Here is a 17,681-nt window from a genome sequence, read left to right as displayed (position 1 = left end):
TGGGGGGGGAGTGAGTGAGCGGCTCCGTGGTGCTTAGTTGCTGGCTGGGGTTAAACCACGACACACAGGCAGGACCCAAACTGGCCAAAGGGATATTCCATACCATGGGATGTCATGTCCAGTGTATAATCTGGGGGGAGTTGGCCTGGGGGGATTGCTGCTTGGGGACTAACTGGAGATCAGTCAGAGAGTGGTGAGCAATTGCATTGTGCATCACTTGTTTTGTATATTCCAATTCTTTTATTATTATTATTGTAATTTTATTATTGTTACTATTATCATTATTAGTTTCTTCTTTTCTGTTCTATTAAACTGTTCTAATCTCAACCCATGAGTTTTACCTTTTTCCTTCCGATTCTCTCCCCCGTCCCACTGGGTGGAGGGGAGTGAGTGAGCGGCTGCGTGGCGCTTAGCTGCTGGCTGGGATTAAACCACAACACCACAAAGCCTATCCATAACTTAAATGCTTCTTTGAGAGCTGAGGTGGAACTTAGTAATGTAGAACCACTGAACCACATCAGTGGGACAGCACCTCTGGAGGTCATCTAGTCCAACACCATGCTCAAAGCAGTGTCAGACAGGACTGGTCACAACTGCCATGCCTGATACTTTCAATCAAAAGCAGAAAGAGTAAGCTGTGTAGTTCCAGTGTTGCAGAAGTCTGAAAACATGTGATAGAAGCTCCCCAAACCTTGAACCACGTGCATTTGAGACAGAGTGACTTTGAACACACTCCAGAGCCAGAGAGGTCCTGCAGATGCATACCACTGCAGACACAAAATCATTTACAATATTTCCATGTCACAACCTTTTATTTCCAATTTTTGTATGCTCTGTGGACTCCCAGCACACTGGGAGCAGTGGTCACCTTTTGCAACAGCAATCTGTCTTCGCTGCGTCTGGCAGACCTGAATTTTGCCTGGTCGCTTTATCTTCAGGTAGAAATAGGCATTACTTCATAGTGTTGTTAGAAAATCATGGTTATTTACAGCAATTGTAACAAAATAACAACAGCATCTGAACTTCCACTCCAGTGATGATACTGTCTGGTGTCACTCAGGATAAAAATCCATATAAATATCAGCCAAACTCTATCAGTCAGCTGGGGTAGTTCAAAAGAGAAATGGAAAGAAACCGGTAAAAGAACATAATGAACAAACATTCAACAGCAGCAGAAAGGTATTTAAGACAAGTGGACTCCATGATCAGATCAGATGTTGTTATTTTAGGATCTATCACAGCAATAACTCATTTGCCCACTTAAGGGAAATCAGTCAGAGCCTTAAACAGCATGCATCGTCTGAAAGCTTGACATATCGCAACGAGGAGGATTTCATACATGGCCAAGGTCTTCACTGGTAAGGGATCTAAAAATAAGCAACAGCCATTAAACATAAGCCTACCCTTTTTTGGCAGCCAGTGCAAAGGACACTTGCTGAATAACATGATCCTGTCATCAAATGTGTTTGTTCATTTTCAAACAACAGGAAAAGGAGAGTACCCAGAGGTTCAGAGAGGTGTACTGCAAGGTAGAATGTGTGAGGGCAGTGACTTATCAAAAGATAAGACTACAAAGTTAATTGCAGAACCTAGAAATCTTTCAGATAATTGCTTTGTTACTTAATTTGCTAACTTCAAAAGAATTCCTCAGCAAACCAGATCCCTAAAAGAAATAAATATCGGTCGTCTTAACCTCTATATGCAATTAAGGCTTCTGTTCTCCCAGGTTAAGAACAGAGTGGCTGTGACACAATTAAGTGATAATGTCAATTGCCCACTTTTCTAGGATATAAACTGAACTTGCAAGATCCATGAAATCAGATTATTCAGTTACACAGCAGGTGGAAAAGATAGGAGATAGGAATACAAAACCATCCTAGAGGGAAACACCCGTCCGAAAGAACAAACACGTTGCAGATGCTTATGAAGTACCAGGCGTCTTGTCTGAATTAACTCCATTTTCAATTTCTTGCTGTACTATATGACTGGATATACTGATTAAATCTTTGCTTTTGGCAAAAAGAAACCTTTCCCGTGTTACGTAACCTATGCCTGCGCACATTATGCCAGAGCCCACCTCCCACAGAGTCTGCAGGATGCTGAACATGCAAGACCATGTGTAGGTTTTGCGTGCTTCAGTCTAGGTAGTGCCCCTCTGCACACACGTGCACACGCGCTTGTGTGTGTGTGTGCAAGGGGGAACTGCCCCGTGTAATTCACGCTGCATTACAGGTAAAACAACTGAGTCAAATTTAAGTGATACTAGACAATGTGTAAGTTGTAAGGTTAAGTCTTTTGGGACATAGCAACTCTTCCACTCACTCCCTAATCCAATAAGGACAGGACAAGACTGGATGCAATATTTTTGCTGTTTTTTTCGGAAGTGTACAGTCTTAGCAACCAGGACCAGTATTTCATTAAAGAACTAAAAACCTGACACTTGGCTGGAGGCATGGCAAATTCTTTCAGCACATCCTGATGGTGAACTAAGGATCTTTCCTGCTGTACAGCAGAACGGCAACTGGAGCCCGTGTGACCCTGACGTGCAATCCCTTTAATTACTCACACTGCTCACCAGCAATAGAAGAAGGATGATTATGTTTGTCAAAACCTACTAACCCAGGGACGTCCCCTCCTTCCTGAAGAACCTGTTCAATATAGTTGTGATACTCCCCTCACTCCACACTTTTGCTAGAAGTACCAAACTAGAAGTTCCCAAACTGTTGCTTAAGAGCCCAGAAAAACTTAAGGATCCTCAACACACACAACTCTTGGTAACGCTAAATGCACCTTGGTCTTACTTTATTCAGCAGTTTCTCTCCAAGCAGTGCCATCTATTGGGAAAACTAACTAAAATTCAAATATTACTTTATAATAAAGAAAATATACTGCATTGTGTATGGACGAATTCACTCTCGACAACCACTGATCAAAAAATACAGAGAAAGAGAATAAGAATCAACTGTTAAATAACAAAGCGTAGAAGAGTGCTGCTGAACAGCATGCAGCCCATGCAGGGGAGAAAACCTTCTACCAACACCACCGACCACAAAAGACAAAAAGCATTTTTGATCAGTTTAGCATCCCCTTTTAGCCAGGGAGAGAAGGATAAAACAAGGATTCAGCTGAGAGAGGAATGGGAAGATTTCTCAAAATTTAGATGAGTTCATGGTGGGAGATACCGTAAAACAGACTAGCTTAGGAAAGACTTCTGTCTGGACACTACGAAAATGAAGTTAACAGCTCTGAAGTTGGTAAAAGGTAGTTCTCAGGGCGTGCTGATCAGCTACAGAGTTCACTAAGGCATAGCAAGAACAGAGGTCATGACTCCGTTCTCAGAGCTCACAATAAGGCATATTTCTTTGCCTGTCTAGGGATGACAACGAGCTGATTAAAAAGATAAAACTTGTTCTCAGGAGGTAAATAATTCAAAATAACATCGCACAGTAAGTAAACTCACAAAAAGTAAAGATTTCATTACTAAAAGCCTTCACTCATAAGGATTTTAAAATGTAATGAATGAAAGGCCTATAATAATTAATTTTTCAAATTATCAGCCACCTATGAATTGCAGGGTAGGAACTAACATTTTTTCTGGGCAGCTTATTTGATATTCCTCCATGCCACTGTTTCCTCCACTACTTCTAGCCCCTTTGGCAGCCATCACTGCTGCAGGCAGCCAAGCAGACTACAGAGGAACTACCAGATTTATCTTCGTCCCAAAAGCTAGATTTTTTTTCCCATATTTTTTCCTGAATTTTGACTTTGTTTTCTGTAGCAGATGAGGTGAAAACAACATCCTTGAATGTACTGTGCATCCTGTGCCCCCGTTCCCTGTCTGCTGACATTCATTTCCTAGGACTCCACAAATGTTGTTTTCCTGACCTCCATGCATCGCAGTACAGTCCTCATATCCCCCTCCCCAAACACCATAAATATTTCTAGAGGAGTGGGGTGGGGTGGCGTGTCCCCACAGGAAGGGTTATTTTGCAACAGCACCGTTCATCGTAAGATGATTATATATATTTAACTCAGAAATTAATTTTCATCACCTCTCACTCTATCAAGGCTCTTACGGCTGACTGGTCCCCAAGAAAAAACACATGTAAAGAATCTCCAGGGTTTGCAAAAAAGGTGTATGCTGCAACTTGAGCCCCTGCTAAATTTTTTCTGCCAGTTTTCCCAAACACACTGAAATCTAGCATCAAAACATCCAACTGCGTGCAGTAGGTTAGAGGATAATATCCTTGTTTTGGGTATCAGCTAAAAGGATATGATCCTTTGATTCTGTTAGATAAATGATAAAGGATACTTGCAGAGAGCAATCTGTACTGGCAGGAGGACGGACCAGAAGACCTACGAGGTCTTTTCAGTCCTTCACTGCAATTGCTCTACTATCAAAGAGAGGCAGTATCCGAGTACAAGAAGTTTGAATAATTTTATTCACCTTTGCCTTCAACAAGTAGGTCTGCTTTCTGCTGAGCTAGTTTTCTTTACCATTAGCTTGCTAACTGGCCAGGTTTACCAAGCCTGAATCCTGTCTGAAAGGAAGGAGGACTCATCTGACCTGCGAGAGACGGTCTTTGTTAGCACAACGGGAGCACTGCACAGCTCATGGTGGGAGGAGAGATGCAAGCTGGTCCTTTCTTCTGGAAACTCACACGGCTTGCCTCACGTTTTAGGAGCTGGATCTAACAATGCGCATTTTGTCGGCATCATGTAATGCATGTTTGAAAGGCACCAAAGCTAGATGGCCCCGATTTATTCCTTTTCTTTGATTAAACCATACTTCTGAAACGCAGAACAAAGAGAGGGTATGGCAGAAAGAAGAGCCAGTGGTGCTCTTGAAGAGATGCAAAATCTTCCTTCAGTGATTATCTGTGTCTCTGATTTCTCGCTTGCTAAAGGAAAAGAAGACAAATACAACTTTTCCGGACTAGCAGGCACAAAACATACTATAAGAAGTATGTACAGTCTCAGGATTTTTTACAATACCTCATTTAACTGCACAAGCTAAATAGCCTATGCATAAATTATTGCATACTACTACAGTGTAATCTCTACATACTTTAGCTATTTAACATAGGATGCCTGTTCACTGTAGTATCAATAGAATGAAATATGATATATAAATATTCTTCCTGTTATATAGAAACTACTATAGGAACTTAAAGCTTATCTGACCCTTTAGAAATGATGCGGAGCCCTAACTGGCGGTGCCCAGTGCCATTATAGCTGCTTTCGAGTCCTCTGCTTGGCTTCCAGCTGCTGGGTCAGGGTGGTGCAAGTCCTACAACATCAGCCAGATCTCTCCAGGTGTCCCTGTGTCACCCAGAACGTCACTACGTGTTTACGTCCCAGCATCTGAACTGTGGTCTTTTTTATAATGCCGAACACCCAGTGGAACAATAAAGCTAGGGTAGTTTCTAAGCAGTTCTCACCAGTCTTCCATTGCCAGCATGATTTTGCTGTTGCCTAGAAGTGGAAGAGATTTCTCAAGAAAGTAAGGAAGTAATGGGCTTTAAAAGGTAAATACGGACAAAGCAAAACCATGTGTTATTTCAGAGGTGTAGGTAAAATAACGCTTATAGTTGTAAGAGGGGGAGAAAAAAGGCACCGTGACATAAACATCGGACTGAGACTTTGGAGGTTCGAGTCCTGATGCGCAGCTCTGTGCTGGAGCATGTCCCTTCCCTACTGGGAGCTGTCTGCCTAGCGCTTGTCATTTTGTCTCTTCTGGTGGAATAAAGGGCTTATTAGCTCGGTCTCAGCAGCACGCTAATGCAGTCACGCAGGCTCTGGGCGAGAGCAGGCGCCCACCTTGCCAAGTCGCAGGGTCGGCAGAGGGAGCCGGCATCTGCCCAGGGACGGACCCGCGCAGCTGGCGGGACCTACGCCGGGAAACGGCTCCGTCTCCAACGTGAAATAAATCCGCTGCACCGAAAGGTCACCCTGCACAAGGGGACGCTCCGCGGTGACCTTCGGTCGGGCAACGGCTCGCGTCAGCCGTACCGAACGATAAGCAGAAATGGCACGACCGTGCTCACGCGCTTGCCAGCGTCTCCTGCCCACCAGCCGTTCGCCGCGTACTTAACCGTGTATTAATAAACCTGCCTTTTTTTACCACTTTCTCCTAAATACTGGCACAAATTATCCTGATGCGACCATTTTTAGTTAAAATGAATTAATCAGTTGCACACCATCTTTTTCTATTTAATCTCTCGCAGAAAACGGGAAAAATTATTTTTGAAAAGTATGTTACATCCAAAATTAATTTAATGTCATTGATAAGCTGTTAGTACAAATAGCGCTGTTATAGGCTGTGCTATAGTAAAAATAGTATTTGCAGTAAGAATTATCAAAGCGGCTAAGGGCGGTTAAAAGAAAGGACAAAATTCCTATCGTGCAGGCCTAGGAAAGGCTTGCCCCTTTTGCCCAGAAAACCTGACCCCATCGGTTGGTATGATAAATGTACTTCTTCCTACTTCTTCCTTCATTGCTTCTTTGATATCCTTCCACTATTGTGGCAACAACATTATTGCAAATTACTATTATTATAAAATTATGCGATTTATACTTTTTCCTTTAATAACATTTCAAAATCCATTCAGTATACTTGTTTAAGTGGTGAATGCTATTTAGAAGGGGATAAATACTGATTTACATTTCTAAGTGTCTTTTAACATAGAGAAGACACTGTCAATGTGAAAATCTGTAGGGAGTGGGAGATGGCTTGGAGGATGGAGGGAATAATCATGTCCCATTTAAGCCTGTATGATCTGTTTCCATAGAAAAAGGTTAGAGATCAACAAATTCTCAGTTTAGTTCAGTAATAAATGAAGGTTGGCTAGGGTATTAAGTTTCTGGGGGGAAGCATTAGCCAATATGTACAGCAGCAGCCTCTGGTGGTCTAAGAAAAAATGGTAGTATCTATAAGGATAGAAATATGTTTTTTAAAATGATGTATGTACATATTTAGCTATTTGACTCAATCCGCCATTCAACACATTAAAAAACAGATGCTTTTAAAATGATCTGCTGGCAATATGCTTGTTAAAAATCTGAACAGTAAGAGTATTAAAATTCATATGCATTCATTAGCATGTTATATAAAAGTAAAATGCTTTTGTTTAATCATTCCATAAAGTATTATATTCAATGCTGATTATCAAGAAGTTTTTTCCTTGGTTTGCATGAACAAAAAAGAAACCAAATTTATAAGATTGTTACTGAATTGATGACATTTTCTGTCTTCACTCGTGAATTCAGTTGGCAGATGTTTTCAAGAACAAAAAATTCTGTCTTACTACAAACCATATTAAGCAGGTTTTTCTGCCATAATGTTTGACATGATGTTTATTGCCCAGACCAAATCAGTCCCTTTAACAAGCTATAATGTATGCCAGAAAGTACATTATTTCATAGTTAAGGAAACTTCCAGCATGAAACGATAAGTACTTTGATCTTTCAAGCACTATGCTTAATGCACTACACACTCCCATAGTCTTTTTATTTGTACTCATTTTGTACAAAAATACAGTGCAATTTGAGGTTGTGTATTTTAAGACTCTTTTACATATTTTTGACTAGCCCAGCTATTTGCTTTTTTTTCCCATGAAAATGAAAATAAAAGGAATTTTCTATAGAAGAGTTCAATTTTTCCATTTCTTGGAAAATCTAACTGCACAAGTGGCGGCATCATCCAGACAGCTTTAATTTGTTCAAATGGCATTTCCTCATCAGATCATAACAGATCTCAATGACCCAATGAGAACATAACTGAGGATATTTATTCCTACTACTTAACAATCTGAAACAATTTCTCCAGCATATTTGACACAAACAAATTTTCCTTCAACGCTAGATGCAGTGGATGACTTGTTGTGAAGGTATTTTTCATCCAGCCTCTCCGTACCAGTTTTCTCTGCTTGGCAAAGATGACGTAAGGCTTGCTCAGGTTTTTCAAAACTTTTTGACAAGATCATTATGAAGCATATACCACCCTTAAAGACTGTAGAGTCTGTAGAGTGACAGTATGTATTATTTCAAGAGCCCAGTGAGTCAAGTGTATACTATACTACACAGTAAGAAAGAGTTGTAGCTAAACTGCCCTTTATTACCCCAAACCAGCTCCAACACCGTACCCCCCACCAGCCTGTGGTCGCAGTAAGCCTGGCAGCAAGTCCCAGGGTGCAAACGAATGGTGATTCCCGTAGCAGAAGTAATCCTACGGACCCACGCATGGGAGGCAAGAAATACATTTGCAAATATGGCATCGCACCATTTTGTTTGCATCGTGCGATGCCTGGACAGACTGACAACCGTGCCTGTGGCCAGGAAGGTAGAGCAGAGCATGCTATGTTCACAGGTCCTCTTGCAACCACCTACAGACTTAGCAGTTCTGCCCAACAGAGTAAATGGCATCCTATCGGCGGACCACTTTTGTTTCAGAAACAGATAGGCAAGTAAATTGCAGTAATTTGTCCTGCCATACACCAAAGAAGGGACGTTTTTCACTCTGTTTCAAAAACCTTTCTGTACTAGAGACTACTAAAGAAAAAAAACCCCAAGAATTCTTTGAGAATAACCAACTGCATCAGAAAACATGATTTCAGTTAATATTCCTAGGAAAGGAGACCACCACCCACACTTTCACCAAAAGTTATGCTTTCTTTCCTTGGTTTGAGGAATATCGAATAAAGGGAACGTCGACAGTCATATTTGAGACACAGAGCTGCAAAAAAAAGGAAAATGGGATGGAGTCATGCATTTTATGTTTTGGAGGTCAAACCTCCTGAAGCCAAATTTCATGCCTCATCAAGCAAAAGAACCACAAGAAGGTGGAATTGCTAAAATGGTATCAAAAAAAGGTCCACTTGGTTCACTTTCAACAAGGGGACACTGGACCAGAATGCCATCTAAATGCCTTTCTGGACAGTACAGCAACATTGTCCACTGGCTTCTGATGGACCTTGTGACAAGGCTGGTAGCCCCCCTCTTAAGAAGCCCGGTCTGGCTGGTGGGCAGAATGGCATCTCTCATAAAAAGCAGCAGATAGAAAAACCACTGCCCTGTTGGTGACTCTGAATATGTATACGCATCCTTTTGTTTCCCATACTCAGTAGCGAGATATTTTTCATAAGACACAGTAAAATTCATGGTATTAGTGATAATCTTGCATCCAGGTTACAAACTCTTTTAACTAGCCAGTACAGCTGTATTTCTCCTACAAACGTTGTTATGCTAAACCACAATTAATAGGAACACATTAAAATTTAAGATGATTCTAACACGTCTTCGACTGGATTTTTCTGTTTCGCACCAGAAAGGGATATACGTTTTTACTGTTTCAACTACACTGTGGCATTTCTGACATTGTTTTACCACTGAATGAAAATGCTAACTTTCATAATAAGGGCTTTCGAAATTGCATGACTCAGTCTCAAATGTATAATGCATAGTATGTATATGAAGCAGAATGTGTCAAAGTGCAAATAATATTGTTTGTGCCCCCTGCAGAATTAGAAATCCTCGGGTAGCACTGTTATAACGATCCCATGCTGGTAGCATTACAAAGTGCAAAGGTTCACTGAGTAAGAAAAGAGCAAGGGACAGAGTTTCCTCATTACACCATTCTCGAACTATTCTAGCTTAAATATTTATTAAGATATTAATAACTCTCCTCCTTTATCTGCCTTCAGAAGTTCAGCTGAAACACAATGGATGACTGCTCATACGAAAACAATACATTATAGGGTAAATCTGCTACCACACAAGATGAACACCGGTATTTTCCACAGTACATTATTAATTCAGCAGGTAATATGTTAAAAAACTATAAAGCTATAACTACTGCCTCCCCAATATAAAAGAATATAATACAATAAATGCATGCATGACATGTGAAGCTAATATGTTGCCTAAGCTGCAGTAGAAGGTTTCTTATGCACATCTCTGTTTATAAAATCATTTTTACAAAGTCTTCCTTAAATCATTCTCTTTCTTGATAGCACCAGTGAGTTCCTCTGGGGTTCATTTGAAGTTCCCCTTTGAAATTAGAAAGAAATGTTTTGTAACACTTCCAAAACTTCACATTCAATAAGTGACAAAAAATATCAATAGAATAAAGAGCCAGGAACTCTGTATGAACACTTGAATGCCATCTCGGGAATGTCTTTGGTTTTTAAAAAGCATGCTGTTTACTAGCCAATATGGACAGTAAACATATCTATACATCATTAAAGAAGGGCAAACAAAACAAAAAGAAACTTACTCTAATATACATCTGCATAGTTTCTTTTTCTTTTTGTGGATTTCGATACTTTTCGTAGAAGTCACGTCGCTTCTTTGTTTCCTTCTGGATTTTATCTTTTCTTTCCCTCTTTTCTGCAGGTTCATCTGAGCTATCAGAAGACAGCTGTACTTGGGCTTTTGTCTTCTCCACTTCAATATAGTTCTCATTGGGATTCAGTACTATTACTCCATAGCCTTCCTGTTTTAGAAGAGACACATACACACACACACAAAAAAAAGAAATATGAAAAGGGAGATTTAATGCTTGAAAATGCTTTGCATTTACTTTAATGCTCTTAAAAACTTTTATATTCATTTCAGTAAGTTCACACAACATAATTTATAGAAGGGCATTTTAAGAATATTCTGTTTGTTTCATTTCTGTCATTAAAGGGATATTGATGTGTGAATATGTGTCTGTGCGTGCACTTATGCTCATACACATCCCTCAGCGTCAGAAAAGTTGCCTGTTTTACCTTTAAAATAATTTAATATGTTGTTTTATTCATAAGCACTTTATACGACTTTTTCAGAAAACAGTATGAGAACTAAAAGCAAAATATTATTTTAAGAACTCTACATAATGATGAATAAAAAGCTTTATACCCACCCAATAAAAACCTTTAAAATAAAAAGGATGGAGGGATTTCACACACACACACACACATATATATATGTATTAAAGAAAGCATGCGAAAATTATTCACCGCAGTTTAAAATAGTAAAACCTTTTGTCTAGCTGACAACAAGCATACCATGCAGAAGCCAATAGCAGCAGTAACAATGAATCAATACCAAAACTGATTCAGTGGTATTGCTTACAAGTCAACTCTTTTACTGTGGGGATGACTTTTAAGTACATCTTTAAATCTGCTCTGAAACTTCACTGGGATTATGTCCTGTATTCAACAAACCCAGAGAAAATTTGTGACCTGCAGGATGCTTTTGAGCATACCAGCTGCATTTTTGTGCCTCAGAAAATGAGCCAGTTGAAAAATACATGAATTTATGAATGAGAAATAAATCTTGAATAAATCAGCCAATCATTTTATTATGATTTTTAAATGATGGCAAATCACACAAGAATTGTAATATTCGTGGAAGATATAATCGCAAACGCGGGGAGAAAAGAGAAGCACGTGCATTTAACAGATGAGTCCTTAAAGTTACCATGGGTTCCCAGTCAAAATCAAGCTGTCCTTTAAAAGTAAATTTTAATAAAGACTTACTTTTTGGAAACGTCTATATTAATTATCCTACCGAACAGCTTTATTCCAGCTTTTCACTTGGTGCTTCGTTTTGCACTTGGGCTAGGCATGAGGATCAAAGAGGTCCCCATACCTAGCTGGCCAGAGCAAACCAAGCCCACGCCAACAAAAGATACTTTATTTGGGCTTGCTTTATTCTAATCTGTAGAGCCATTCACAAACCTTGTAGCGCATTGTGGCCACTGTCAGGTAGACAGATTGTCACTCGGTGATTTTCTACAGTTGGACACACTCGACTAGTTATCAAAATCGCATCTGAAGGGAGTTCCTACCCCTCGTCCTTGTGCCCTTCTCAAACGTCTGCCGTAGCTTCTCCTCCCACCAAAAACCAAGTTAAAGGGCACGGTTGCACTCTGCTAAACAGGGTGAAATAGAGGCATTCAGGACACTGTCTCTGGCGTAAGGGACGTAGTCAAAAAAGGTCACCATAGGCCAAAGAGAAAATTGCCTCCTCGCTAGACGCGGCGCCCTGAGTAAGTGGTCTCCTGTCATGTTGCTCCCCTGCCCTCCCTGCTGAGTGAATTGAACTGGGATAAATATAAACAAACAGGCAAATAAATAAATAAATGAAGGGGGGGGGGGGGGAGGGCAAAAGAAAAGGGAAAGCTAAGGACGATAAAAAAGATCTACCCACGCCGCTGCTGGTCACGCTGACACACAACCCTGTACTATTAACAGATAAAATTAAGAACTTGGAAAATTCGAAGCTTGAAATCCACTGCACGGGAGAGTACCACTTACAAAACATTCCTAAACTACACGCCTCAGAGGAAAGGATGGGTTTTTGAGCTCGCTAGTGGCAGAGTAGGACCAAGTTTTCACAGCACTTGGCAGGCTGGTGGTTTTGGGGCTCTCTATGCTGTTCATCTTCTTGACCCGCTTGTTTTGAGCAGAGATGCTCCACGTATCGATTCGTTTTGCTTTCTATACAATGCCAAACGCAAAATTCATGTGTTTATCACAGGTCTACAAGTGTTACAGGGATTTGAAACTCTGTCCGCTTTAAGCTGACCACAAAACAGACACATAAATCATCAAAGAAGTAGAATTTGTCTAAGTTATTGATTATGTAACTGAAAATTACATGACTCATTTGTCCAATTTTATAAGGACACAATGTCAATTTTTCACATAGACATCAACAGATGAAATATGATTCCATTTTTATATTCACTATTTCATAAATCAATTAAAGGATTTTTATCAATTACATTTTAAGCAGTGTAACATGTCTCCTTTAAATTTTTTTTTAATTTCTCCCAGATAGCAGGCTTTTCCTGTCAGTACAATTAAAATAATTAAGTAATAACTGAGATAGGCTTTTTTATAATTGAGAAAAACCAAAATCTTACAATTTGTAAGACTTTCTCTTAGGAAAGTTATCTCTTTTCAGATTGTTTTGCTTACACAGTGTAGTGTATTTCCCAGTCCCTTGTACTTCTGCATCCTAGATTGCAAGATGTAAACAATGGCACCAGAAAGAAGACTTCAGAGTAACACGTATAAAGCAACATGGAAAAACAAAAAGACTGGTAAAATTGTGCTCAATTATAACCTCTCTCATTCAGCCTTAGCCCAAGCATTTTCTATTGAAAAGGAATACTCAGCTCCAAATAACATCTACGTAAACGAAGTGGCTTTTAATTTCAATTAATTTTTTAAAAAATGTATTTCACATGGGCATAGCTGCACCATTAAAGTTCAGAGCAATCAGGAAATAAAAAAAAAGGTGGAACCCCTCAGTAACACAGTGGTGTTGAGCAGAGTGCAAGTCAATGCAAAACTGACCACACAAGACCACTAAGACCACTAATACCTAAAAAAAGGCCTTTAGCAAATTTTAATAAAGGGCAAGTTACACAGCCTTCGGCATGGCTGCTAAGCAAAGACAAAATCACATTCATTAAAAAGTACCTTTTTAAATGAAAGTTGTGTTCAGAAGTATATACCTCACAACGTCATTAAAAATATCAGTTTCAGCTATGATGAGTTTACACCATTCTTAAGATGTAGCGACCTACGATGCAAGTAAGTACCATCATCCAGGAGAGTTTTAAAGCTTGCCACCATCAGTAAAACGTTAGGTATTGTTTTCAAAGTATGTAATATTGGAGTAGTTTTCTCCTGTGTGTCCAGTGCATACAGAAGGAGAAACCACTCTCCAAAGTGCAAAGTTTTTTCATGGTAAACAGCTAAACTTTGGGACAAGCCCCCCACCCATCAATCTTCAGCTGACCGAAAGAAGCCAAGCCCCATGCTCTATCTACCACATGGCTGAGAGAATACAGATGTTGCACAGAAGCCAAGGCCTGCCTGCATTCCCCATTAGTGTATCTGTGATGAGATGCACTAATCACGACAGACACTGACAAATACAAGTCCTAGCCTCTGATCTATGAGTTCAGCGGGTACAACTACAGTTTCTCTCTCAGACTACAACACCCAATTAACAGCTATTTCCCCAAATTCTAACGCTTCAAGGTAAGTAAAATGTAATCTACACTACCTACCAGCATCCTCCAGGTAACTACTTATAGAGGAAGAGGACTGTGTGCGAACTCTACTTTTAGGTTCATAAATACAAATACAGTTAATACTTATGATTAATGCAAATGATGATGAAAGGAAAAGCAGGCTGAGAAGTCAAGTGTTGGAAAGAATGATGAATCTCGGTTACAATACCTTTACTACAAAGCCAAAACAACGTAGAAGGGCCTTTTCCACTGTAAAATGGAGTGGTACTTTCTGCCTCTTACTGGAAGTTCAAGCAAGACGTTTGAAAGGGAAGCAATACCAGAATTACTGCCTCTGACAACAACAGTAAGGTTAAAAAAAGGAACCCCAAAGTATTTGAAGTAAATTCCAAATCTTTTGAAATCTCTTCTGTCTGGCCACATGAATAATGAGCTGAAAGCATTCAGCTCTGCATATTAATCCACCAAGATGGGACACCATATGTGACCAGAGAGGTCAGGGCTGGAGAGGAATCTTTTGACCTATGTAACTATCTTTTTTGGACTGCGAGCGAGGGTCTGAAAGAGATCATTTTCCTAAGCTTTATCAACCTGAATTTCCAAGTTCAGGTTTCTATTTGGATCGTTGGCAACAAGACCGGAGTTAATTCCCAGGGGAAATGCAACTCAAAGTGCTCAGCTCTTAAATCTGCCCGTGGTTAAAATGGACACAGCAATGCCCATTCATCTTTCTGAAAGATGTATGTTCTGTTCATTTCCCATCTTTTCCACGAGAAGGGTACATCTATGTCACTGTTGCGACATCGTAGGTGCAACAGTGGGATGAGGTCATGACAACCAATCAGAAGTCACTAGTGAAGCGTTAAAGTAAACATAGCTGTTGGAGATGCAGCTCAGCTTGAAAAATGCCCCCTCCATTATTTGAGCAATTTTCTCAAGACGTGACCTGAGACTGAAACGCCTGAAATGTCAGTTGACTCCGCTTTCTGTTTCCACCCAATGTACATTTTGGCAACTGCACCCTGCTAATACTTTGCGATATTTCCATCCCGGCTACACCTCGGCTGCCTGAATTCCAGCACTGTGTCCAAGTGTGTAAAAATGCTGTGTTACTGCCAAACACACATTGTCTCACTAAGTTCCCAACTTAAAATAGCTCATCAAGTTAGGCAGGAAAAGAAAACACGCCACAAAAAGTTTTTAGAGGACCACCTGTTGTCTATTATTTTTACATAGCACTTACTCATAAATCATAACACAGGGTAATTAATCAAGCTGTCAAAGAGAAGGTCAAAGGTTATGTGGGGGAGTCAGGAGGTCATGCATGGGCTGATAGAGGTCAGGGTCACACCGCATTCCTCATTATCAAGTTGGGATGAGAGACGGCCCAAGCAAACAAAAGTGAAAGCAGATGGAGAAGTGAGTGGATAAAAAAAAGGAGAAAATTTCACAAACAAAAAGAAAAGTGAAAGAAGAATGTCAGTTGCCTTCAAACAAGGAGGAGAATAGAGCAGAAATACATTGAGATGTTCTCAAAAGGTCTCACACAATACAAAGAAACTACAGTTTGATTATTTAAATACACTTAATATAACTTTCCATCCCATCTTTTTGCAAATATTAAGCGATGCCGCAAAACGGGCACGGTGGTTTTGGTTCCATTTCACATCTGAAGTCAATACTTTCAAGGTGAATTAGACAAAAGGAACCTATTACTGTGATGAATGCTGATGGATATATAAAATTGCTTCTAAATGCTGAAGTTTATTCCTGTTTATGGCTACAACCAATAGACGTTCAATAAAAAAGTTATAACCTGTTTGAATGATGTATTAAGAACTATACTTTCATATACACAAATCCTCACAAACACAAAGCATCATAAAAGTCCCTCTGGATGACACAACAGTTATAAAATATTCTATCATTACACTGACCTGAATTAGATGCAGAATACTGTGCAAAATTAGCTGTCACCCTTTCCTCAAAATCTTTGTTAATCTCATTTTGAATGTTTGCAGCTTTATCAACACATGCATCAATGTCAGCTCCTTGGTTACTGAACCGCTGTACTTGGAAGAAGATATAATTAAAATGTTTTGGCACAGAAAAGGTGAAATTGTATCTTCCCCTGTTCCCTGAGGAGTCTGTAAAACATGTAGGATATATTGACAAACACACACCCTTGTCTAGAGCCCTGACATCCCAGGTCACCCAACTGCTATTTATTTCAAAACATTCACTTTACACTTACCCAAACTGTCACCTGCTGTGTTACTAACTTTTAATGGATATTAGAGCTATAAAAACAATAAACTCTTCATTTCCTTTCTGTTACTGCCTTCTAATTCCTCACTGCATTAGGTCCGTATCTATCTGCATGCAGAGCTGTATTCATCTTATTTTGCCATATATAGTATCTTTATGCTGGAAAGTATAAAAGATGCCACTAGAATGCTTTACTTTCTATTTGTTAATTTGGGGCTAGCGCAGCTATACTAAACAAACCCATGTTCAGGGCTGAAAAAACCCACCATATAAGCTGTTACCACATTTCGAGTTTACTGCTGAAAAGTTTTGAAAAAAATTAATGTTTTACATCTATCTATAATTAGCAACCCAAATATGTCTATGTGTAAGATCTTCAATCCTGTTTTATGATGTTTGTTCCCAAGGCCAAAACTGAATAAACACATCCATGAATTATAAGGATTTTACTCCCTCAGTTGTGTACTGTATTCTTGGTTAGGAACTTCTGTGCCTTTACAAGCACTAATTTCACTGGATTTTCAGCAGAATATTACTTCTCATGGCAAGTGAATTACATGAAACTATGCTATAACATTAACTGAATTCCGTGAATTAACAGAAAAGAACTATGTTCACATTCAAATACTGCTTGAAACGTTGTTTAGTAAACCCCAGCCCCACCACTGTTCCCTGATGTCAGATTCGGGCTATCTGGAGAAATGACCGGAGGCTGAATGGAAGTGAATCCAGCCCAGCCACACAGGCGGGACTGCAAATAATCCGTCCACATCAACTGCCCAGGCTGCAATAACAGTTCCTGCTCTTCACTAAGTGCACACAGCTTTGGGGTCCATACAACCTGTGAAAGAATGAATCCACCAGTTACCCCCAAGGCCCAGCATCTTTTAACGATGCCTCATAGGTGCCCCTTCTGTAAATAAAGTCTGCACTCTGAAAGTTTTTTCCCCCTCTCTCTTAAGAAACAATTTTATTTTCTTTTCCCACAAAAATTTCAGAAGCGCCAGAGGAGTACAAGGTCTCAAACAAGAACGTCATGCATATTTCACTTTTTCACTAAGATTTTAATTAAAATGTTATTCAGATTTCTACAGAACTTAACTTTTTGAAAGCAATGCACCAGAAACTATGGCAAATCAAATAATCTTCATAAAATCCACACAAGTAACAAGTAATTATTGGTTCTAATTTATCGATAGGGAAACCAAGGAGAATAGCAGTTACTCTTTGAAAGTTATGCTCAAATAAGGTGCAGAGATGAAGCTGGATTGTGGGATTTTTTAATGTTTCTATGGTATTTCTAAGCATCCCATTAGCTGACAGTGAAAGTTCTCAACTGCAAATTCATTTTCAAATCCACTTTGCCTCCTCCCTGAGA

The 17,681-nt window shown here is 39.7% G+C and overlaps 1 protein-coding gene across 6 annotated transcripts in view; it reads right to left on the bottom strand.

Annotated features, from left to right (window-relative positions):
- The window catches only part of FAM172A (family with sequence similarity 172 member A), a 272,071-nt gene that overhangs the window by 129,341 nt on the left and 125,049 nt on the right, over positions 1-17,681 (bottom strand). For all 6 annotated transcript variants that reach the window (XM_049795847.1, XM_049795843.1, XM_049795848.1 and 3 more), the window contains one exon: positions 10,274-10,492. In XM_049795847.1, the coding sequence (XP_049651804.1) occupies positions 10,274-10,492 (219 nt within the window). The remainder of the gene's footprint in view (positions 1-10,273; positions 10,493-17,681) is intronic.

The sequence above is a fragment of the Accipiter gentilis genome, chromosome Z (assembly GCF_929443795.1).
Source record: "Accipiter gentilis chromosome Z, bAccGen1.1, whole genome shotgun sequence".
Taxonomy (NCBI): domain Eukaryota; kingdom Metazoa; phylum Chordata; class Aves; order Accipitriformes; family Accipitridae; genus Astur; species Astur gentilis.
This window is presented reverse-complemented; position numbering and strand designations above follow the sequence as displayed.